This window comes from Xyrauchen texanus, chromosome 44 (assembly GCF_025860055.1).
Source record: "Xyrauchen texanus isolate HMW12.3.18 chromosome 44, RBS_HiC_50CHRs, whole genome shotgun sequence".
Classification (NCBI taxonomy): Eukaryota; Metazoa; Chordata; class Actinopteri; order Cypriniformes; family Catostomidae; genus Xyrauchen; species Xyrauchen texanus.
The window spans coordinates 77,419-101,844 of NC_068319.1; the positions used below are offsets into that span (position 1 = coordinate 77,419).

At 43.7% G+C, this 24,426-nt stretch overlaps 1 protein-coding gene across 1 annotated transcript; it reads right to left on the reverse strand.

Moving 5' to 3' along the window:
* Window positions 1-448: 448 nt before the first annotated feature.
* Window positions 449-23,188, reverse strand: hlcs (holocarboxylase synthetase (biotin-(proprionyl-CoA-carboxylase (ATP-hydrolysing)) ligase)). The gene is made up of 11 exons (XM_052117477.1): window positions 22,921-23,188; window positions 22,659-22,799; window positions 22,059-22,221; window positions 20,981-21,966; window positions 20,420-20,602; window positions 10,841-11,103; window positions 6,252-6,319; window positions 3,918-4,078; window positions 1,703-1,817; window positions 1,418-1,631; window positions 449-1,298 (listed from the first exon to the last, which is right to left on the reverse strand). The coding sequence occupies exons 1-11, from the start codon at window positions 23,125-23,127 to the stop codon at window positions 1,127-1,129; spliced, it is 2,673 nt and encodes an 890-aa protein (XP_051973437.1). The 5' UTR covers window positions 23,128-23,188; the 3' UTR covers window positions 449-1,126.
* Between the last annotated feature and the right edge of the window lie 1,238 nt (window positions 23,189-24,426).

Below are 24,426 nucleotides of genomic sequence, written 5' to 3' on the forward strand. Positions count from 1 at the left end.
AGACCTCAGATAGTTCGAGAAACTCACAGGAATATTTTCACCTCATCAGGACGAGACTGAAGTTCGAGGTGCTGAAGACAGATGAGGCGAACCTGAACACGAGCAGAAACCGCAGACTTTAGAAGCTTGTGAGGACTTTCACAAAATAATCTGACACTAACCCTCACACAAACCGACAACATTCACAATGACGTTTGAAGGAAACTTGATCTGGTCCATTTCTGGAACGTTCAAATTGTGACGAGCGCTTCATATCCTCACTAGTTGGTTTTTGAGGACATTTTTAAGACGTTTCCCCTCACAAGTCAAGCCAAACCTGTATCTTCAGTCTCTCTGATTCAGCGGTAAATAATGATTCTTCCCGCGTTGTGAAATCATCCAATGAGCTGCGAGCATTTTCACCTGAATCATGTCTGACGTTAGAAACTGTTCTCAAATCCTTAGAACTATAAAAATAAACCAAAAATCATCAACAAAGACCGATAGATTTTATTTAATACCATACAACACTGGATTGACCATGTTAAATGGAGCATTCATATTGGGATTATTACAAAACACTGATATTGACAGATTGATAGTATCCCCTGATATAAATATGCAAATCACCTCAAATAATAATAATATGGACCCAATTCAGAGATTCAATTACATATAGATAAAAGCAGTAGCAAACAGACACATTATACAAGTTTCAAACATAATTCAATTTCAGTCAGATATTCAGACAATGAGACAGAAACATATAGCTAATTTAAACCCATGTCCTGTAATTACATCAGCTGTGTTACTCACGTGTTAACGGTGTTAATTTACCTGCACACATCTCAACACAAACCTCATCGTACACTTTCTGTCTGAAATCATGTGAAATTAAAATACATTGCATTAATAATAATCTGAATGTACTTATTAATGACTCTTTAATGTCTATTCCAGATATTAATGACACAAACTGTGTGTGAAATAAATACCCAATAAACACAAGATATTAACTTGTAATTTATATGATCCATTGGGGCCGGAATCATTAAGATAATTAAAAAGAGAAAATAATTGCATTTATTTTAAATGAGATCTCATTGAATGATTTCATGGCTTGCAATCATTTCAAACACTTCAGAGTTCAGCGGCTCTTAATCATCACAAGGTTTCTCAACATGTCGAAGGAGTTTCCGTCAGGCTGCACGGACACGACGCCCTGATCTTCAGACAACACCTGCAGAAACCCGTTCTCATCGAGACCCACGATCTCTGCCTCTGGCCCGTCCTCACTCCACAGACGCACACGCGTGCCACTGCAACACACACACACACACACACACACACACACACATCAATAAAACACATGCGCTACACATACATGCATACGGTAATCTCCGATTTCGTCCGTCATGGTTTCATGCCATGTTCTCACCCGTGTATCCATCTCTTGTAGTAGAGAGGTAGCAGTGCATGCGGGCCGTGCAGCTGAAAGTCTGCGATGAAGCGCTCCAGCAGAGAGACTGTGCGTGCGATGAGCTGCGACGTACTGAGCACATCAAGACTGCGACCGCATTCACGATTCTGCTGCAGCACCAGGTCATTGATGCAGATGGTCGGGTTGCTGTTGCTCACGTTGAAACCGCAGCCTGCAGGAAATGCAGACGTCACACAGACAACAATAAACACAAACTGTTGTGTTAATGTGTGAGCGTATTACCGATCAGAAGGTTGAAGGTTTGACCGCAGATGGTGGAATTGACCAGAACACCTCCGAGTTTCATCAAGTTACTGTAGTAAATGTCATTTGGCCACTTCAGTCGCAGATCAATGTCCTGAAATATGATGAAATGTGACACACAAATATTACCGAAGATGATTCATTATTCATCTCATTAAAAGCGTGAGTGAATGTGTGCGTGTGCGTGCGGGTGTGAGTGAGGGTGCCTTGCGAGCGAGCGTGTGCGTGCGTGAATGTGTGCGTGTGAGTGCGTGAATGTGTGCGTGCGTGAATGTGTGCGTGTGAGTGCGTGAATATGTGTGAGTGTGAGTGAGTGAATGTGTGCGAGTGAGTGTGTGCGTCTGTGTGTGTGTGTGAGTGAGTGTGCACTTCTGTGTGAGTGTGCGCGTCTGTGTGTGTGAGAGTGTGCGTCTGTGAGAGTGAGTGAGAGTGAGCGTCTGTGTGTGTGAGAGTGAGCGAGAGTGTGCGTCTGTGTGTGTGAGAGTGAGCGAGAGTGTGCGTCTGTGAGAGTAAGTGAGAGTGTGCGTCTGTGAGAGTGTGAGTGAGTGTGCACGTCTGTGTGTGTGTGAGTGAGTGAGTGAGTGAGTGCGTCTGTGTGTGTGTGTGTGAGTGTGCGCGTCTGTGTGTGTGTGTGTGCGCGTCTGTGTCTGTGCGTCTGTGTGTGTGTGTGTGTGTGTGTGAGTGAGTGAGCGTCTGTGTGTGTGAGTGAGTGTGCGTCTGTGTGTGTGAGAGTGAGTGTGCGTCTGTGTGTGTGTGTGAGAGTGTGCGTCTGTGAGAGTGAGTGAGAGTGTGCGTCTGTGAGAGTGTGAGTGAGTGTGCACGTCTGTGTGTGTGTGAGTGAGTGAGTGCGTCTGTGTGTGTGTGTGTGTGTGTGTGAGTGTGCGCGTCTGTGTGTGTGTGCGTCTGTGTCTGTGCGTCTGTGTGTGTGTGTGTGTGTGTGTGTGAGTGTGCGCGTCTGTGTGTGTGTGCGTCTGTGTCTGTGCGTCTGTGTGTGTGTGTGTGTGTGTGTGAGTGAGTGAGCGTCTGTGTGTGTGAGTGAGTGTGCGTCTGTGTGTGTGAGAGTGAGTGTGCGTCTGTGTGTGTGTGTGTGTGAGAGTGTGCGTCTGTGAGAGTGAGTGAGAGTGTGCGTCTGTGTGTGTGTGTGAGAGTGTGCGTCTGTGTGTGTGTGAGTGAGAGTGTGCGTCTGTGTGTGTGAGAGTGAGTGAGAGTGTGCGTCTGTGTGTGTGTGAGAGTGAGTGAGAGTGTGCGTCTGTGTGTGTGTGTGTGTGAGTGTGCGCGTCTGTGTGTGTGTGTGTGTGCGTCTGTGTCTGTGCGTCTGTGTGTGTGTGTGTGTGTGTGTGTGTGAGTGAGTGAGCGTCTGTGTGTGTGTGTGAGTGTGTGCGTCTGTGTGTGTCTGTGTGTGTGAGTGTGAGAGTGTGCGTCTGTGTGTGTGAGAGTGTGCGTCTGTGTGTGTGTGAGAGTGTGTGAGTGTGCGCGTCTGTGTGAGTGTGAGAGTGTGCGTCTGTGTGTGTGAGAGTGAGTGAGAGTGTGCGTCTGTGTGTGTGTGAGAGTGAGTGAGTGAGTGCGTCTGTGTGTGTGTGTGTGTGTGTGTGTAGTGTCTGTGTGTGTGTGTGTGTGCGTCTGTGTCTGTGCGTCTGTGTGTGTGTGTGTGTGAGTGAGTGAGCGTCTGTGTGTGTGAGTGAGTGTGCGTCTGTGTGTGTGAGAGTGAGTGTGTGTCTGTGTGTGTGTGTGAGAGTGTGCGTCTGTGAGAGTGAGTGAGAGTGTGCGTCTGTGTGTGTGTGTGTGAGAGTGTGCGTCTGTGTGTGTGAGTGTGAGAGTGTGCGTCTGTGTGTGTGAGAGTGAGTGAGAGTGTGCGTCTGTGTGTGTGTGAGAGTGAGTGAGAGTGTGCGTCTGTGTGTGTGAGAGTGAGTGTGCGTCTGTGTGTGTGAGAGTGAGTGTGCGTCTGTGAGAGTGAGTGAGAGTGTGCGTCTGTGTGTGTGAGAGTGCGTGTGCACGTCTGTGTGTGTGTGAATGTGCGTGTGTGTGTGTGTGTGTGTGTGCGTGTGTGTGAATGCTCGCTAACAGCACTTGCCCTACAGTCTGTTAAGGCTAATTGGGGGATCTTTATCTTTATCTTTTGTGTGTGAATGTGTGCATGAGTGAGTGTGGGGGTGTGTGTGTGTGTGAGAGAGTGTGCGTGAGTGAATGTGTGTACCTGATAACCCGGCAGTGTGCGCACAGACTCCACGACAGCGAGGGCGACGAGATGCTGCAGGAATGAAACTCTCTGACCGAGCCGCGAGTTCAGAGGAAGCTGCAGGTGAAGAGTGAACATCCCACAACCCACCGGACTCAACCACGCATTACACCCTCGACCTGACACACACAAACACAAACATATATAAACTCACATCCTCTCACTGCTTTTATTTTCATCAAATTTAACATGTGTGAATATTTGTATGAACATAAAAAGATTGAACTACTAAGACATAAACTGAGCAAGTTTCACAGACGTGTGACTGACAGAAATGGAATAATGTGTCCCTGAACAAAGGGAGGGTTGGGTCAGTCGTAGGTCAAAAGTAACAGTCAGTATCTGGAGTGGCAGCAGCTGCATTAAGTGAGATGTTATCCACTCTTCCACCAAGGCACTTGCACGTTCCCGGACATTTCTGGGTGGAATGACCCTAGCCCTCACTCTCCGATCCAACAGGTCCCAGATGTGCTCAATGGGATTGAGATTCGGGCTCTTCGCTGGCCATGGCAGAACACTGGCATTCCTGTCTTGCAGGAGATCACGCACAGAACGAGCAGTATGGCTGGTGACATTGCCATGCTGGAGGGTCATGCCAGGATGAGTCTGCAGGAGGGGACCACACGAGGGAGGAGGATGTGTTCCCTGTAACGCACATCGTTGAGATTGCCTACAATGACAACAATCTCAGTCCGATGATGCTGTGACACACCACCCCAGACCAGGACAGACCGTCCACATCCAAACCGATCCCGCTTCAGAGTACAGGCCTCGGTGTAACGCTCATTCCTTCGATGATAAATTAGAGTCCAACCATCACCCCCGGTGAGACAAAACCATGACTCGTCAGTGAAGAGCACCTTTTGCCAGTCCAGACTTTTTGCCAGTCCTGTCTGGTCCAGTGAAGGTGGGTTTGAGTCTATACAGTTTATTACTCTATGAACTATAGATTCTATCCCCTGAAGCCGACACAACGCCTAAACGCGACAACGCCTAAACCCGACACATCCCCTAAACCCCACACAACCCCTAAACCCAACACACCCCTAAACCCAACACAACCCCTAAACCCAACACATCCCCTAAACCCAACACATCCCCTAAACCCAACACTACCCCTAAACCCAACACACCCCCTAAACCCAACACAACCCCTAAACCCAACACTACCCCTAAACCCAACACTACCCCTAAACCAACACATCCCCTAAACCCAACACACCCCTAAACCCAACACATCCCCTAAACCCAACACATCCCCTAAACCCAACACACCCCTAAACCCAACACACCCCTAAACCCAACACACCCCTAAACCCAACACACCCCTAAACCCAACACACCCCTAAACCCAACACATCCCCTAAACCCAACACATCCCCTAAACCCAACACAACCCCTAAACCCAACACATCCCCTAAACCCAACACACCCCTAAACCCAACACATCCCCTAAACCCAACACAACCCCTAAACCCAACACATCCCCTAAACCCAACACACCCCCTAAACCCAACACACCCCTAAACCCAACACAACCCCTAAACCCAACACACCCCTAAACCCAACACACCCCTAAACCCAACACACCCCTAAACCCAACACAACCCCTAAACCCAACACATCCCCTAAACCCAACACACCCCTAAACCCAACACACCCCTAAACCCAACACATCCCCTAAACCCAACACAACCCCTAAACCCAACACAACCCCTAAACCCAACACACCCCTAAACCCAACACTACCCCTAAACCCAACACATCCCCTAAACCCAACACAACCCCTAAACCCAACACATCCCTAAACCCAACACATCCCCTAAACCCAACACATCCCCTAAACCCAACACAACCCCTAAACCCAACACATCCCCTAAACCCAACACAACCCCTAAACCCAACACACCCCCTAAACCCAACACTACCCCTAAACCCAACACATCCCCTAAACCCAACACACCCCCTAAACCCAACACATCCCCTAAACCCAACACATCCCCTAAACCCAACCCTCACAGAAAACTTTCAATTATGGGGACACTAGAAATGTTATTTACAGCATAATACCCTTGTAATTACCAGTTTATAACCTAAATGAAAATCCACACACTCTCTCACACACACACTCTCTCACACACACACACACACACACACACACACACACACACACACACACACACACACACACACACACACACACACACACTCTCACAGCATTAAGAAATGACATGCTCATTGATATGTTAAACTAGTGTTAACGTGTGTGTGTCCTGATGGAAACCTGCTGACCTTTGCCCTGGGTCTGACGTGCTGCTATGGCGATTAACCCCATTTCCTGCGGCAACTGCAACATCAACCTACAGAAGCAGAAGAAAGAGAAACACATGAAATATAACCGCATTAAAGATGTAACGCATGAAATATAACAGCACTAAAGATGTAACGCATTAAATACAACTGCATTAAAAACGCAACACATTAAATATAAATGCATTAAGTGCCGAGGCAGTGCTGAAGTGCCGAATGTCGTCTGATGGCCTCAGAGAATTGACCCGATTGAAATACAGATATAATACTATTTTGTCGAGGAAGGTGGAGTTTTGGTTATTCAGGGCAAGACAGTCACACTTTGAGTCGGGGGACAAAGCAGGGAAGCTTTTGGCTAGATATATAAAACAGAGTCTTTTTCTACCATTCCCTCCATGAAATCTGCTGGTGGTGAAATATTTACCTCATTGATATTAATAATGCTTTAAAAGAGTTCTATCTTGATCTCTATATTTCCACATCTCCGTCTACTGATGAAAATATTAGAAACTTTGTGGAACCATTAGATCTCCTTAAACTGACGACTGAGCAAAGAAATATCTTGATACTGAGATAACCTTGTAGGAGCTTGGCGAGGTAATTAAGTCCTTTCGACAGGCGAGGCTCTGGGCCCAGATGGTTTTGCAGCTGAATGTTTAAGATCTTATGCTACAGAACTGGCTCCACTTTAGTTATAAGTTTATACAGAATCATTAAAGAATGGAAAACTTCCGATAATCATGACACAAGCCCGGATCAGTCTGATTCTTAAAAAGGACAAAGATTCAAGCGAGAGTAAGAATTACCGTCCAATTTCACTGATCCAGCCAGATGTTAAAATATTGTCAAAACTTTTGGCTAACCGATTAATTTGTCATCTCTTACACATATAGATCAGGTGGGGTTTATTCGGGGCTCTTCTGATAACATTAGGTGATTCATCAATATCATGTGATCAGTGGCGAATGATCAGACTCCGGTCGCTGCCATCTCACCTGATGCCGAAAAGGCGTTTGATATGGTCTTTTTAAGATTTTGGATATGTACGGGTTTGGGAATACTTTTATTTAATACACTCCTGTATGAGAATGAAGTATTGATCCTTTGAAAATTTGCTTCAACATTTTGGGATTCAGAGATCTTCAGGTATTTACAGCTGCACCACCTGCTCTGTACTGTTTTTGGGAGGAGCATACACCCCCCTAAAGCAGCAGATCCTCTGGGAGGGGTGATTACTGCTTTTGGGAAAGGTCATGAGGCATCAGTTTATTACTCCCTGCTAATTCAGAATTTGGGGGCGGAGCTTTAACTTCTATCAAGAGAAGATGGGAGAAAGATTTAAACTTGGTATTGGAGGGGGGAGTGTGGGATAGGATCCTAAAAAACATCAAGTCTGCATCTAGAAGACTTATGCAATTCAAGATTTAACACAGATTCTATTGGACCCCCTCTAGATTGTATAGGCTTGGTCTTAAAGACACACCCAGACTCTGTATGTTGAGCGATGGGACAATCTAAAGAGTTGGGTCCTAACCAGTGTTATAATCACCAGACAGATCGTTTTAAGGGGATGGAGGTCAACTGGAGCACCCCATTTCAGGAGTGGTGCCCGGCTATGAGGAGGGTGGCGACTTTTGAAGAAGGGTCATCTAGAAGACTGGGGAAATTGGACTCGATTGTGGGAAAATGTGGCAGATATCTGGTGTTTTTTGTGGGCTCTCGGGGAGGGGCAGTGGAGAGAAGTGTAGTTGTTAATATGTGTGACCTAACCTATATATATATATATATATTTTTTTTTTTTGTGCATCTATAATCATGTATGATCACTCATAGTCTCCCTAACACTGTTCGGGACACACTCCCTCAGTTTAAGTCTAGACTAAAGACTCTATTTATCCAGACATACACCTCATTTATCCTCCAACCCACAATTAGGCTGCTTTAGTTTAGTCTGCCGGAGCCAGAAACATTGATCATGATTTATATCTCTGGAATAAATTGAATGGCATCTATGCTTATATTATTTAATTTGTTTCCCTGTCTCAACCTCGGGACTCCTATCCTGAGGTCACCAGAACCGGACAGATCCAGCTCCATTCCTGCTTCGTGTTGGACTCCACTACTGTGTGTCTCTGAATGATGATGACTAAATGCAGCCGGTGCCAAACATCACTTCAGTCTATTACGATGGACTTCAGAGGATGAACTGATGCCAACTCCAACCATAAGACATGGGATACTTCATATGCCACTGTCTGAATGTTGGATTTAGGATGGACCACACCGAACCTCACTGAAATTACCGGCCAGGTTGGACTGTGTTTCACATCCCTGATCTCTGTCTGGTCATCTGGTCATCTAGACCGTTCATCACCTCGGTCTAATGATGGACTACACTCTTATAATGGAATATATAAACAATCAATTAATTGCCAACAAAAGCCTTCATCAACCAATTAACAAGGACAATTAATCCAGGATGAACTTCAAAGACATTACTCAATCTTACAGTTCAAACACAATCAATGTTTAAACACTGACCCTTAACACTTACTTAATTTAATCATTTTAAACCATGACTTTAACTATACATAAGTCATATTTACATTATATTCATGATGTTAGCCAGAGGGAACTGGCCCCCACAGTGAGTCTGGTTTAGGGTTAGGGTGGGGTTAGTCAGAGGGAACTGGCCCCCACAGTGAGTCTGGTTTAGGGTTAGGGTGGGGTTAGTCAGAGGGAACTGGCCCCCACAGTGAGTCTGGTTTAGGGTTAGGGTGGGGTTAGTCAGAGGGAACTGACCCCCACAGTGAGTCTGGTTAAGGGTTAGGGTGGGGTTAGTCAGAGGAACTGGCCCCCACAGTGAGTCTGGTTTAGGGTTAGGGTGGGGTTAGTCAGAGGGAACTGGCCCCCACAGTGAGTCTGGTTTAGGGTTAGGGTGTGGTTAGCCAGAGGGAACTGGCCCCCACAGTGAGTCTGGTTTAGGGTTAGGGTGGGGTTAGTCAGAGGGAACTGGCCCCCACAGTGAGTCTGGTTTAGGGTTAGGGTGGGGTTAGTCAGATGGGAACTGGCCCCCACAGTGAGTCTGGTTTAGGGTTAGGGTGGGGTTAGTCAGAGGGAACTGGCCCCCACAGTGAGTCTGGTTTAGGGTTAGGGTGGGGTTGGTCAGAGGGGAACTGGCCCCCACAGTGAGTCTGGTTTAGGGTTAGGGTGGGGTTGGTCAGAGGGAACTGGCCCCCACAGTGAGTCTGGTTTAGGGTTAGGGTGGGGTTGGTCAGAGGGAACTGGCCCCCACAGTGAGTCTGGTTTAGGGTTAGGGTGGGGTTGGTCAGAGGGAACTGGCCCCCACAGTGAGTCTGGTTTAGGGTTAGGGTGGGGTTGGTCAGAGGGAACTGGCCCCCACAGTGAGTCTGGTTTAGGGTTAGGGTGGGGTTGGTCAGAGGGGAACTGGCCCCCACAGTGAGTCTGGTTTAGGGTTAGGGTGGGGTTAGTCAGAGGGGAACTGGCCCCCACAGTGAGTCTGGTTTAGGGTTAGGGTGGGGTTAGTCAGAGGGGAACTGGCCCTCACAGTGAGTCTGGTTTAGGGTTAGGGTGGGGTTAGTCAGAGGGAAACCGGCCCCCACAGTGAGTCTGGTTTAGGGTTAGGGTGGGGTTAGTCAGAGGGGAACCGGCCCCCAGAGTGAGTCTGGTTTAGGGTTAGGGTGGGGTTAGTCAGAGGGGAACTGGCCCCAACAGTGAGTCTGGTTTCTCCCAAGATTATTTTTCTCCATTAATCCCCATCTTATGTTGTTTTGTGTTCCTTCAGTCACCTTCAGCTGCTCACAGGGGTTCAACACAATGATGACTCTAAACTTATAGATATTACAGATTTATCTTCTGTTAAGCTGCTTTGAAACGATGCGTGTTGTGAAAAGGGATATACAAATAACAATGACTTGAGGAAAACTATTTCCTCTAGAAGTTATGATTATTTTTCATGTTTATTAGATGCTACTAGACTGTACTAGATTATACTTCAAAGTGTTTTAATCGTCCTTTAAGATGACCTGTGAGAACGAGAAACCTCCATCATAAGCTGAATGAGGAAAAATAACAAAATCTGGCAGTCTGACAAGTCAAAAAAGAGGAAACTATTATAACATACAAAAACATGAAGAAAGTGATGACACAATAAAAGCAGAAGACGAGTCTCACTCACACACACTCAATCTCTCTCTCACACACACACACACACTCTCACAGTCTCACTCACACACACACTCCCCACGGCAGCATCACAAAAAAGCATCACTATAAACACAAGAATACAGGCAAATGTTACGTGTTTTATGAAGACATTAAATGGAAAGTTCAGACAAAACTGAAAAATCTGTCATCATTTACTCAACATGTCGTTCCTCAGTCACCATTCACTTTTAATGTGAGGAAACAATGTGTGAATAGTGACAGAGTAACATTCTGCCAAACAGCTCCTGTTGTGAAAAAGAGTCATATGGATTTGGAACAACATGAGCATGAGTAAATGATGACAGAATGTGTTTGGGTTGAACGATCTCTGTAACTGTATGTACCCCTCCAGCAGGTCCATTGTGGTGGTGGTGACGTCAGCATAGATGACGGTTTGGCCCAGTCGTTGAGTTTGTAGGTTTTGTTTGTAGGTCTGCAGACTGAAATGTTCTGAGAAGTTCTGTGGCGGGTCGGTGTATAATGCCCGCTCACCATCAGCCAGATCTGGTGGTTCCTCTCCACCCCAAATAACCCTGAGACTGCTCGACTGAGTCCTCAAAACACCCCCGGACACCTGCCCTCGCAACCACGGCAGGAAACGGCCTTCCTGTGAGAGACACAACCACATCATCACACCAGTGAAACATTATTACATGCAGTCATATTTAATCATTAACTCGTCATTTATACATCGTCTTGTTTAACGGTTATGGGCTGCTTGTTTTGCTCTGTGGTTTAGAGCTCTGTCTGTTTCACTGGCAGCGCTGTTGAAATCAGAGGAAAGTGAGCGTGTATCAGCCTCCTGTACTCCGTTAAAGAGACGTGGTGCTCCTTAATTAAACACGCTAATCAGCGAGGATTGCTAATCAATTACAGCACATGTTGGCTGCGTTACAACATCTGCTCTGCGTGGCCTATAACAGTCTGATTCAACAAATAACACAATTTAGCATACCTTCCTGGATAAATATATTCATTTTGAAGAACATGTTGCCATCACATAAGAGCAGAGATTTAATTAAGACAAAAAGTCCTTCCTGTGTCCCTCTTGTGCAGTTACAGTCTGAGAAAGAGAAATGTTTCTATTTATGCAGTTTATAGCAGCAGTTCAGTGTCAAAGACAAACAGTAACCCTTCTCATTAAAAAGAACAAACAAAACAATGTAAAAATATGATCATGACACGGGATTTCAGAAACACAAAGTGTTACTGCAGATAAACGTGTGCACAGGACACATTCTGCATTTGATACAACAAAAGAGACAAAACCACTTTAGCGCCTGATGCTCCTTTAATAACATTATTATCAGCTGAGAGCCGCAATCCCCTGTCCGATGCATCAGTCTGTAAGACAAAAGGGAGACAGAAGTCAAGGGAATGCAACAGTGGACCCCCACAGAGTGCGGCTTTTACTTGTAAGAAAGCCTGTTGGCACGGCTCCGTCCACTGGACTGGGTCTGGTGCTCCCTTTTTAGTGAGATCAGTCAGCGGGCTGGTGACATCCAAATAATTAGGCACAAACCTCCAATAATAGCCATACAACCCCAGACATTTTCTCACCCCCTTTTTGGTTTTGTACCTTGGAAGACATAATGGGTGCTGTCTTATCAATTTGGGGATGCACTTGTCCGTGACCCAAGCGGAAGCCCAGATACCGTACTTCCACCCACAAAACTGCACAGTTCTTTGGATTTGCCATTAGACCCACCCGCCTCAGCAACCTCAGGACAGCCCTCAAATGCTGGATGTGCCGCTGCCAATCATTGCTATAGATGATGATATCATCCAGATAGGCAGATGCATACGCAGCGTGTGGGCAAAGGACTTTGTCCATGAGTAGTTGAAATGTCGCTGGGGCCCCAGACAAACCAAACGGAAGAGTAATATTTAGAAGAGGTTCTGAGATTACAGGAGATACCTCTTTTAAGAGCTTAGTTGGTATTGGATCTAACAAACATGTTGTGGCTTTTGATGTTTCGATAAGTTTTGTTCTTCATGACCTACAGTGTCTATTAATTTTCCTCAGGTGCAACATCAATCCTTCTGAGTTACTGTGACAGATGATTGCATAATTCCAATTTTATTTCTGATTATTTCAATTTTATCTGTAAAGAAATTCATGAAATCATTACTCTTGTGCTGAGACGTGATATCTGGTTCTGTTGAGGCTTTATTCCCAACCAATTTAGCCACAGTACTGAATAAACATCTAGGATTGTTGTGGTTATTTTCTATGAGTTGACTAAAATATGCTGACCTGGCAGCTTTTAGTGCCTGTCTGTATCTACAGACACCATCCTTCCATGCAGCACGAAATACCTCTGATTTTGTATTCTTCCACTTACACTCCATTTCCTCTCTTGAGAGCATGAGTGTGATCATTGTACCATGGTGCAGGGCTTATTACTTTAATTTTCTTTAATCGAAGTGGGGCGACAATATCAAGAGTACTAGAGGAGACTGTATTTATTTTTTCTGTTATTTCATCAAGTTCTTCTGGGCTTTGGGGTTTATTGAGTGTATGAGATAGATCTGGAAGATTATTAGTGAAGCTATCTTTAGTGGTGGAAAGAATAGTTCTACCTGAACGATAGCGTGATTCAGTAACATTAGCTGATCGCAGCATACAAGAGACGAGGTAATGATCCGAGATGTCATCGCTCTGCTGCAGAATTTCTATATTATCAACATCAACTCCATATGACAGAATTAAATCCAGCGTATGATTATGGCGATGAGTTGGTCCTGTTACATTTTGTCTGACTCCAAGAGAGTTGAGAATATCGATAAATGCTAATCCCAATGTATCATTTTCATTCTCTATGTGAATGTTGAAGTCACCAACAATTAAAGCTCCATCTACAGTAACTACAAGATCTGATAAAAAAATTAGCAAATTCATCAAGGAAATCAGAATATGTACATGGTGATCTGTATACTATATAAGGGCAAAAGACGACAGAGTTTGTTTATTTATATCTGACGGTGTCACATTAAGCATTATTAGTTACTTATATCCTGTCCTCTTACACCAAAAACTTTACTGTAAATTGTAGCAACACCTCCTCCTCGCCCCTTCAGACGAGGCTCATGTTTATAGCAATAACCTGGGGGAGTAGATTCATTTAAACTAATATATTCATCCGGTTTAAGCAGGTTTCAGTCAAAAAGAGCGCATCCAATCTATGATCTGTAATCATTTCATTAACAATTAGTGCTTTGGTAGAAAGAGATATAATGTTTAGTAGCCCTATCTTTATCATCCATTTGTATTGTTTCTTCTAAGTTTGACCTTAATCACATTTTTCTAAATGATTTAGTGAGGGGATTGTGTTTGGTAGTTCGGGGAACAGACAGTCTCTATGAGATATCTAGGTGATACAGTCTCTATGTGTTATAGTTTACGTGACCTGTGTGATGTCTCAAGGCAGCTAGCAGACGTTCGGAATAACCAGTTTGTCTGCTTCCTGACCTGGGCCCCATTTAGTCAATTAATATCATTATTAAGTCTATGAGCCAAATTACTAGAGAGGAGCGCAGCACCTTCCCTGGAGGGATGGAGTCTGTCTCTCTTTAGCAGGTCAGATCTACCCCAAAATCTCTTCCAATAGTCTATAAATCCTATTTTATACTTCAGTCACCACTCAGACATCCAGCCATTCAGTGACACTAATCTACTATAAACCTCACCACCACGACGAGCAGGGAGGGGACCAGAGCACATTACAGTGTCTGACATCGTTTTTGCTAATTCACACACCTCTTTAACATTATCTTTAGTGATCTCTGACTGGCGAAGCCGGACATCGTTAGTGCTGACATTAATAACAATTTTAGACAATCTACATTTAGCATTAGCCAGCACTTTTATCTAATGTCAGACGACGCTCTGGCACCCAAAATGCATGTGCCTGGAGTCTCTATTTCCACGTTCCTTACAATAGAGTGACCTTTAACCAATGCGATTTCAACATGATTCTCAGTGGGTGCATCACTGAGTGGAGAGAATCGATTGAAAACCCTAACAGGAACGGGAGAGTGGTGTCTCTTTGCCGAGCGAGTATGTCTGTATGAGTATGTAAAAACGAATTGTCACCCAAATGCCCTGCTGCGGGGCTCTACAGCCGGAACCAAAATGTGTGTGTTCGCATCCGAAACAGTATCTACCGGCTTCTCTTTCTCACTGACCTCCACTAGCGTTCAGATGCGTGTCTATAACTCATTAACCTTCTCTTTCAGCCTAATTCCTTACATTTATCACATGTGAATCCCACACTACTTACAGAAGAAGCTATAGTAAACATGTGGCATGTAATGCAGGAAGCAATAATGAGCGGATGCCATGACTTACCGCGGTTGTTTGTTGTTGTTGGTTGTTCCTGAGCACTGAGGGTTTGAGATTGATGTGAATACCTCACGCAATTGTTTGTTGTTATGGTTGTTCTTAATAAGTGGTGCATTGAGATCGATGCAATAATCTGTGTAACACATAGGAGAAAAATGGGTGCGCGCTGTAAAATGAACGCAGTATAATTGCGATAAAAATAGAAAGTGGATGCACGTGGAAAAATGCACACAGTTGAATCGTGATAAGAGAATAATGCGGGGGAAAAATCTTATGTGCGCTGAAAAATTACAGATATTAAAGATTAAAAGCTGAAAACAGATGGATAAGCGATGCTAAAAATGCTAGCAGGCTATAAACACAGACTCAAGCTAGGTGCCAGCAGCAACAGGAAGTGTGACACAGGCCAAGAATAACAGTGTCCTCAGGAATCATGGGACCTGAGAACACATCAGAGAATTCTTCTTGCAACCTGGCAACCTCCAGGGACAGTGAGAGGTGGTCTCAACAGGGAACTGGGGTGACTCAATCAGTGATTTTTAAATTCACCTCCAGAACGAGCTCTTCCCTCTCCAGGACTACTGTGACCAAAGTCACGGGGACACCTCTCTCCGTAGTTTTAGGAGTTTCAGGTGGTAAATCTGACGAGCTCTGCCTCTATCCATACACGTAACCTCATAATCAACTTTAGGGCAGTGGTGGCTCAGCGGTTAAGGCTCTGGCTTACTGATCAGAAGGTCAGGGGTTCAAGCCCCAACACCACCAAGACACCACTGTTGGGCCCTTGAGCAAGGCCCTTGAACCTATCTGCTCCAGGGGCGCCGTATCATGGCTGACCCTGCACTCTGACCCCAGCTTAGCTGGGATATGTGAAAAATAAATAATTTCACCATGTATATGCAGAAATGTATGTATAATGTGTGACAATTGATCAATTGATCAATTAAATTAAATTAAATTAAATTAACTTCCCCGAATCGCCATGTGACCTCAAAGGGCCCTTGCCACTTCGCGAGTAATTTAGAGCTTGATGTGGGTAGTAATACAAGGACTTTATCTCCCTGTGTAAAGTCTCCTTGGTTGACGTTCTTGAGCCTGTAACAAATTCTCCTGAGATAGCTGCCCCAATGTGTGGAGTTTTGCTCTCAGGTCAAACACGTATTGAATTTCATTTTTGGTGTTTGAAGGTGCCTCCTCCCAATTTTCTCTCATGACGTCTAAGGCACCATGAGGCTTACGACCATACAATAATTCAAATGGAGTCTAAATTCCCTGAGTTGGTTACAAGAATCGGGGACGTCAAGAAAGTTTGATTATCTGGAGTCATCGGAGATGGAATTAGTTGCTAATCCGCTAGCGACCAAAGTAGATTTGGAACGTGTTTGAGAAAAGTTGGAAGACCGTGAGAATCGTAATTGGCGAAATGTCAGAATTGTTGGAATTCTTGAGCATGAGGAAGGCGGTGGGTGATATGGTAAAATTCCCAGACGAGCTCTTCCCGAGTCTGCTCGACATAACAGGCCACAAGATGGAAATCAAGCGGGCTCACAGGGTCCCAGTTCGGAGATCCATGGAGGGAGACAGGCCCGATCAATTCTGGCCAAATTTCTGAGATCATCCGATAAAGGTCTTGTGTTCTGCGAGGCAAGGAATAAAGGAAGGCTTTCTTGGAAGAACCACATTATTTTCTTGTTCCCAGACTTTGTGAATTCGGAAAGAGAGAAAAATTATTGATTCAAGTAATGCAAGAAACTCTTACATCAACGGAAGGTCGGTTTTGCACTGATGTTCCCGGCCAAATTGAGAATAGATACGAAGGATGGCTGCAAAATATTTACATGTCCTTCATAAAGACATTGGAGTGAGTAAACCATCTGGTGATTTTCATGTTGCTGCCGAGTGGACAGGCTCAATGAACATTCGTTTGACTGTCCGAGGAAACTGAACGGGTTTTTTTTTTTTTGTGCTGTTTCCGCTACAGGCTGGAGTTTGTTTTGTGAAGGATTGCACCTTCGGAACAGTTATGTGGATGAATCTACATGTTCGTAGTGTCTGTTCCGCCTATTGGCTGGAGTTTGTATTATGGTTTTTTTTCAAAATTTGTCTCACAAAATTTGTACAGAATCACCGGCCTTGAGCAATACGACGGCAAATTTGTCGCGGGGACTCTTATAGGTGTATATGGACTCTTTGAGTTTAGAGGGATGGACACCGGTTGGCGCGGTCTTGCGCAGGGGTTAATTCACATATTTTTCCTTTTCTGTTTGTTTGTTTGTTTCGGGGGGAATGTTCGGGGTTTGACTGTTGCTCTAATGTGGTTTTTATAATTGTATTTTTGACAAACAAACTGTTCTCATATGTCAAAATGTCAAATGTTAATATGAGTGGATTGTCTCTCTCCAAGTGGCACCCCATAAAAAGAAGGAGGGTTATTTATTTTCTCAAATGAAGGAAATAGGAGTGTTTCTCCAGACTCCCCACACAGGAGATGATTCTGACGAGTGCCTCCGCAACACTATGTGCTGAAATCTTGCGTAGAGGCACTGATTCCGGATATCACGTTGCGTAATCCACCAGAACCAACACAAGGCGATGTCCATGTGCCGTCTGCTCTAATGGCCTGAAGAGGTCCATGCACATTTTTCTAAGGGGACCTCGATCAAAGGGTTAGCTCATTGCTGCTCAAATAATATTTGATCTTACTTTTTAAAACAAACTATTCAAAACAAAACACTAAAGTTTATTAGTGTCAAACTTACACTGGCTTGGCTAACAACTAGATGTTTATGCATCTCATATCCACTGAACTGAAATATGGTTTTGAGGCCTACAGCAAAAGATCTGCATTTATCACTCCACAACTGACAACTGTATTCAGCTGATGAGTGAACACAGAAACACAAGCAATAACAACACAAACAACAAGAAAACATCAATGTGGGACCTGCAGACTATACAGAACACAGAAACATGACAGTTTCTATGAGCCATCAGTTTATTTTTACCATGAGAGAAACCAAATTAATTTCATTTGCATTTTATATGTCTCTGTGAATGAACTTAAAAAGGGTGTATTTCTTTCTCTAATTGTTAGGATCAATGTTGTCAAAATGAATATATTCCGAAATTTCTTTTCTTATTTCAGTCATTTCCTCTTTTTCTGCCAAAACAATTCTTTGATTCATTGGATAAAATAATTAGTCATTTTATTTGGGGGGGGAAGTCACCGAGGGTTCGTAAAACTTTATTGCAGGGATGTAGACTTAGTGGGGGACTTGCATTACCCAATTTTCAATCTTATTACTGGGCTGCGAACATCCATAAACTCTGTTACTGGGTTGAGTCTCCTGGCTCTTCTTGGTGTAAATTGGAATTATCATCTTGTAGGGAATCCTCTATACCTGCTTTACTTTATTCTTCGTTACCTACTAAACTTTCTTTATATACTAATAATCAAGTTGTCCTTAACACACTTAAGATCTGGTATCAATTTAGACGGCGCTTTAAATTTATAGATGCATCCTTTTTGGGTCCATTATGCAATAACCACTTATTTCCTCCATCGTGTTTGGACTCATCATTTTCAGTGTGGTATGACAAGGGCATTAAACAATTCAAAAATGTGTATGTTGATGGTGTCTTTGACAGTTTTGCCAACCTGTCATCTACTTATGACCTGCCTGCTACACATCTGTTTCGCTATTTTCAAATTCGAAATTTTGTATCTAGATGTTTCCCTAATTTCCCCTCTGCACCTCCAGAACAGCCTTGGGAGAGATTGCTCTCATATAATCCTCATCAGAGAGGAATGATTTCAAAGATATATTACGTTATTCTGGCCTTAAGCAGTCAGTCGAGTACCAATATTAAGAATGCTTGGGAAATGGAATTAGGAGTACAAATAAGTGAAGAGTTTTGGGAACGTGCTATAGATAGGATACAGTCTACCACTTCTTGTGCTCGTCTCGGACTCATCCAATTCAAAGTCTTGCATAGGGTCCACTGGTCTAAGTCGAGACTTTCTGTAATATATCCAGAAGTGGAAGACAAATGTGATAAGTGTCATGGCTCTCCCTGTCATCTTAGTCATATGTTTTTTCTTTGCCCTGATCTGTATGGTTTTTGGACAGGTTTCTTTATTATTATGTCCTCTATTCTCAGAGTAGATTTAAAACCTTGTCCACTGATTGCTATATTCGGGATCCCTGATGCCTCACTTCCATTAAGTACTATACAGAAGGACATTATAGCTTTCACATCCTTAATAGCAAAACGTTCCTTACTGTTGCATTGGAAGTCTGCAAAATATCCAGTTATATTTGTCCTTTTTTTTTTTTTTTATTATAATAAAAACAAAATTTATTTCTATGTATATATATATATGTGCGTATTTGTATATAACAAAAATGTGAATTGTATTGTGTCATTGTGACAGGAAGTATGCCTTTTTTCTCTCAATAAAAATATTTTTGAAAAAAAAAAAAAAAGGGTGCATTTAAATGTTCTGGTCAAACACACGTGTAAAACATCTGCTCTTCTCAGGCATGTTAATAATAGTTTCCAGTTCAGCTGCGGAGAGAAAACTCTTCTGACACTAGAATCATGAACTTCCTGTGATGTGACATCTGAAGTGTTACGCTCTCAGCTCTTTATATTCATTAAGAAAACTTTAGGTAATCAGATCAACATATTCATCCAATCAAAACTCATATTCATACTCTTATGATGACTGTATAAGATTAATTATTATTATAGAATTTCAGATACATGGTTTATGGGTAGCTGACATGAAATTTCAAGCAGTTTAGTAGGTATATGTCAGGTATTATTATTCATGAAGATTTTATGAGCTCATATTAATTGCAAGACTACGTATAGTCATAAAAAATATTTGTACTTTTAAAAATAAATTAAATGGTCGCACACAAGCAGAGTTTCCTCTAAGACATGTTGGTGCCAGCCAACATGTTAATCCGAAATTAAAATGTTTGTCGGATATATTGGAAGAAATCAGATCATCTTATTTCGGTTTTTATTTTGCAACGTAAACACGATGGACTATGCATAATAATGCGATGCAGGCAAATGTATGACCCACTCAAGTCAACTGAACGATAAACGTTTGTTCATTATAACTGATTTTTCATTAAAAAAAAAATTTATACAAAAAAACTTCCATCATGGAAATAAAAAAAATTACAAATAAAAAATTCAACAAAAGGGCAAAAATAAACTAAACAGCAATCTGCCACATATCTTTTCATTTAAAAATAAATATAAAAATAACAAATAGTTTGGTTATGTCAAATAAATTCTCTTGGCTCTTTTTTTTAAATGACAATTTTCATCTGATCTTTCATGCCACAAAAGTGAAGTCAAATGTGTCCAGTGTTTCTCGACAACTGGAGATTCACATAAACCCGGTGTCCTGTCCTCCGGAAGACGGCACCGCACGGCTTTAATGTCATTCTGAAGTGAGAAGCTTCACTGCGGGTATGCAAGATGGGAATGACGCAGGCTGCTTATGTTAGTGTGTGGGACAGTCGCAGATAAGAACTGTAAAGGAGTAAGTGCTCACCTGGTGTGTGTGGAGCAGGTATAGAGGACTGTGGGGCGGCACCTGACTCAGTTCACAGCTCAAACCCAGAGACGTCAGGATCTCCGTCAGAACCTCATAGCGCCGAGCGTTACTCATCTTCAGCTCAGAGAACCCAGAAGAACCGTGAGCGACATCAGCGTCTGGAGCCATTTCCAAACGCACCTGAAACACCAGAGAAACATCAGAGTTCCTCCAACACACCTTCTGTCTGCCATTGTTCTGACAAACTGATAGTCGGGCTGTTTGGGATGCTCAAAACAAAAAGAGCAATGTTTAGATATGCCACAGTCTCACAGTGTTACACTCCTCAGGATCTCAACAAATATACACTTAAAATGTTACATTTGTTAATCAAATTCACAAAGTATCATCTTCCACTAGATTAAAAGATCTCGGACATGTAAACTAATGTTAGTCTAGACACAGTAGCTGGTGAACAACAGATGTTTCACAGCTGTTATTATACTGTGTGCTTTAGCACAGCTGGACACTGTATTGACCAATCAGCATCAAGGACTGGAACCATGTGATTCATAATACCTGACAAAGTACGGCCTCGCCACTGTCCGCTCCATGAGTAACACGGACGATCGCCATGTGCTTCTCGTCCTCCGTGCTGATCTCCCCCCAGAGCTCCACATCGCCACCGCCACCGTCCTGCGGATCACGCACATACACGCTTCCGCTCGCCAGCACGTGCAGCTGCAGCTCCGTGCTGTCCGATTTGGTGAAGTTCAGTGTGCAGATATGATTCTTATGGGTGTCTCTGCCCCGTAGCATGAGTCCGGCAGGACAGAGCGAAGATGACAGGCCCAACACTTTCCCGCCCTGGCTCAGGTAGGACAGGAAGCACAGCTGCAGCTGCGGCGTGAGCGTCTGGTCAGTGGCGAGCACCAGCAGCAGCGCATTATCCAGCCAGGGCTCGCTCAACGCTTGCTGTGGCCGCAGGGGGTAGATGGCGTAGCTGTCCATATCGATGCATTCGGCCAGCAGCGAGCGCACCTTCTGGAACTGCTCCTCGCTGCCGCCCGTGAACACCAGCACGTTGGGTGGTTTCCCGTTCTGGTTCACCCTCCTGCTGTGACCCGAGAAGCCGCCGCCCTCCTCGTCCTTGCCGTCCATGGTGGTGAAGTCGTCCGGGAGGTCTGGTATGTTCTCCACGGAGGCGAATTTCACGGACAAGATGGTGCTGTTCTCCAGTTCCAGACACTCATGGCAGCTGGACAGATGCAGGTGATGTCCGTCCATGTGGCGGTGTTCGGTCGTCTCCTCCTGCAGGTCACGTGAGGGACTGTGTTCCGCGCCGCAACTCTGCGTGTCTGAGTCCCGCCGGACGGACAGACGTGAGGCGCTCTTTCTCGGGAGAGTGGAATATAAAATGTCTCGTGGTTCTCTCTCTGACACAGATGACCCAGACAAAAAATTCGCCGGTGACTCACTGAGACGTTTTGACTGGAGTTTTCGGCTGCGGTCTGATCCCTGTCGTTCCAACAATTCTTTAAGAGCCGATTCTCTGAGAGACACAGCTGGGAAAAATAAAGACAAACACTTGAGCATGAATATCATCTGGTGTGATGTTGTCATATACAGTGATGAAAAGCATTTTGTTTTAACTAACAAACTATTTTTTCAGGTCTGAGCCCATTTTCCATCTGAAGACGATCTTCCAAAAACGCCACACCGAGCCGGCTGAAGTTTTCCACACTGGTTTCAGCTACGGCTCTATACGGCTGCCCGGGACTGAACGCCAACGGAAGACAATAATCAGACCACTTCAGCACCTGAACATGAATATGACACATACAGCGATGCAAATAAGAATCAATAATATCGGTTTAAACTTTGGCATGATTTAATTAATAAGTTGTTAAATGATGTCAGTGATAGCACACAGTTGAGGAAGGTCAATGTAAGATATTTCAATATTTGATTGAGTCATTAGAGAGCTAGAACACGTCACATGTGATACAATCAAACAATATATATAAACCTGGAGGTTATCACAGTCACAATTATGTAATCACTGAAACGATGTACAATATTGGGAAATCAGTGCTGATCGCAGTCCTTCAAAACACAATTATAAACACTGACGTGAGGCAAGTGAAGAGTCGTTTACACTGGCTATAGGTGATTTTATGCTACATTTAACATACATTCAACATCTCTCTCTGCTTTGTGAACCAACAGAAGAGATTGTCAGTAGATTGAATCATACTTTATCAATTCTGTGAGGAGAGCGTCCAGCTCTTTGCTCTGATGTGGCCTCTATAAGGAAGGCGATGCTTTCTGGCTGTGGAGTACAAACCAGTGAAGAGTCCAAACACAGTGTCCATTTACTGAGGTCCTCATCACACACCTGCCAATGACACAGTCACACACATGCAACAGTTTGATATTAGTACAGCAGTGTTTGTGTCTCCAGCTGTTGATTCAGTGACCGATGATGCATATGAACACGAGACGTGATGATGTGTCACCTGCGCCTCAGTGATGTAAAGGACTTTATTGCCCCTCTTCAGGAACGGTGTGTCCTCGTTTGGGATGTTTGTGGGCTGTTCGGGGTTCTTCAGAGAACAGAAAGTGAAGCTGCTCTCGTTCAGTCTGTATAACGCGCTGCGGATCACACCGCTGTAATATCTCTGGAAACGCACCCACAGGTACATGTAACACAGAGTTATGAGCATCTTTCATTGCGAAGCCTCCTAACATCACACAGCTGCCGCCATGTTTCCTTTCCTGTTGATGAACTGCAGACTCCGCCTCTTCCGCTTTTGCTACTGAAGCGTCGCATTAGATGGTCACGTGCTACATGCTACTTTTCTCAGCGCTGTTGAAGATGGACCAAACACAGTCGTTTGTGGTTACTGGTTAAAGTTTTGTTGTTGTTTTAAAGGATTGCCATTTGTATATAATACACTAATTATTGCAATTAATACATTCGACGTATTATTAGTTTTCTGTATATTTTTAGTGTACAAATAGCTGTAAAACATAAACGTCCTGATTTGATTACGGTTTAATGAAGCTTTGGAAACACATTTGATTCTCAGAAACTTTTTACGCCCAATGAATCATGATTGATTCGGGGTAAAATTTACAATACCTAATCTATCAATAAACTTTCAGAGTAGGCTTTTTCAACCCAACCTGAAGTTTGTCCACAAATGTTTCAATCTAGTTATGAATTAATGTAATATAAATTCAGAAAAGCGTTAATAACGCAATCTCTCTCTTCCCCTCCCTCTCTCTCTCTCTCCTGTTTGTGTAGTTGTTCTGAGATATGGAGACCGACAATAAGAGAAACACAATTCAATAAAGTAACATCTTTGTATGTATCAATACTTCCATTAAAGTACCCGAGAATGCTGATATGACACAATTTAGGTTATAACTTACTAAAACGTTTAATTTGTGAATGAAACTTCTGTTGCTCAGGGGATGTGTGGACATTTGAGAAGAGTTAAGAGGTCAGAAGAGACTTTATCATCCTGTGAGGTCTGAAACATGTTTTCTCTGAATTAATAATGACATCATTGACATGTTTATTATTACAGTTAGTATCAGCACAGTGACGGATCACATTCATCTAATCACAGACTGTTCCTACCCAGATACAGGATGCAGAAACATTTGTCTCATCTCGGCAGGAAGGTTTTTGCCAGTTTTCCAGTTCAGGCCATGTTACACTTTTACTAAGATGAAAACAGAGAACATAGAATGCTGATGTGTGTTATTCAGCAGGAGAACAGCAGAGGGCGCTGATGTGTGTTATTCAGCAGGAGAACAGCAGAGGGCGCTGATGTGTGTTATTCATCAGGAGAACAGCAGAGGGCGCTGATGTGTGTGTTATTCAGCAGGAGAACAGCAGAGGGTGCTGATGTGTGTTATTCATCAGGAGAACAGCAGAGGGCGCTGATGTGTGTTATTCATCAGGAGAAGAGAAGAGGGCGCTGATGTGTGTTATTCATCAGGAGAACAGCAGA

Excerpts from the sequence above, each read along its gene's own strand:
- hlcs (XM_052117477.1), bottom strand. The coding sequence starts at position 23,127 with ATGCTCATAACTCTGTGTTACATGTACCTGTGGGTGCGTTTCCAGAGA. Across the intron at positions 22,800-22,920 it reads TTTACATCACTGAGGCGCAG|GTGTGTGATGAGGACCTCAG; the intron begins GTGACACATCAT and ends TGTCATTGGCAG. Across the intron at positions 4,079-6,251 it reads ACGTCAGACCCAGGGCAAAG|GTCGAGGGTGTAATGCGTGG; the intron begins GTCAGCAGGTTT and ends TGTGTGTGTCAG.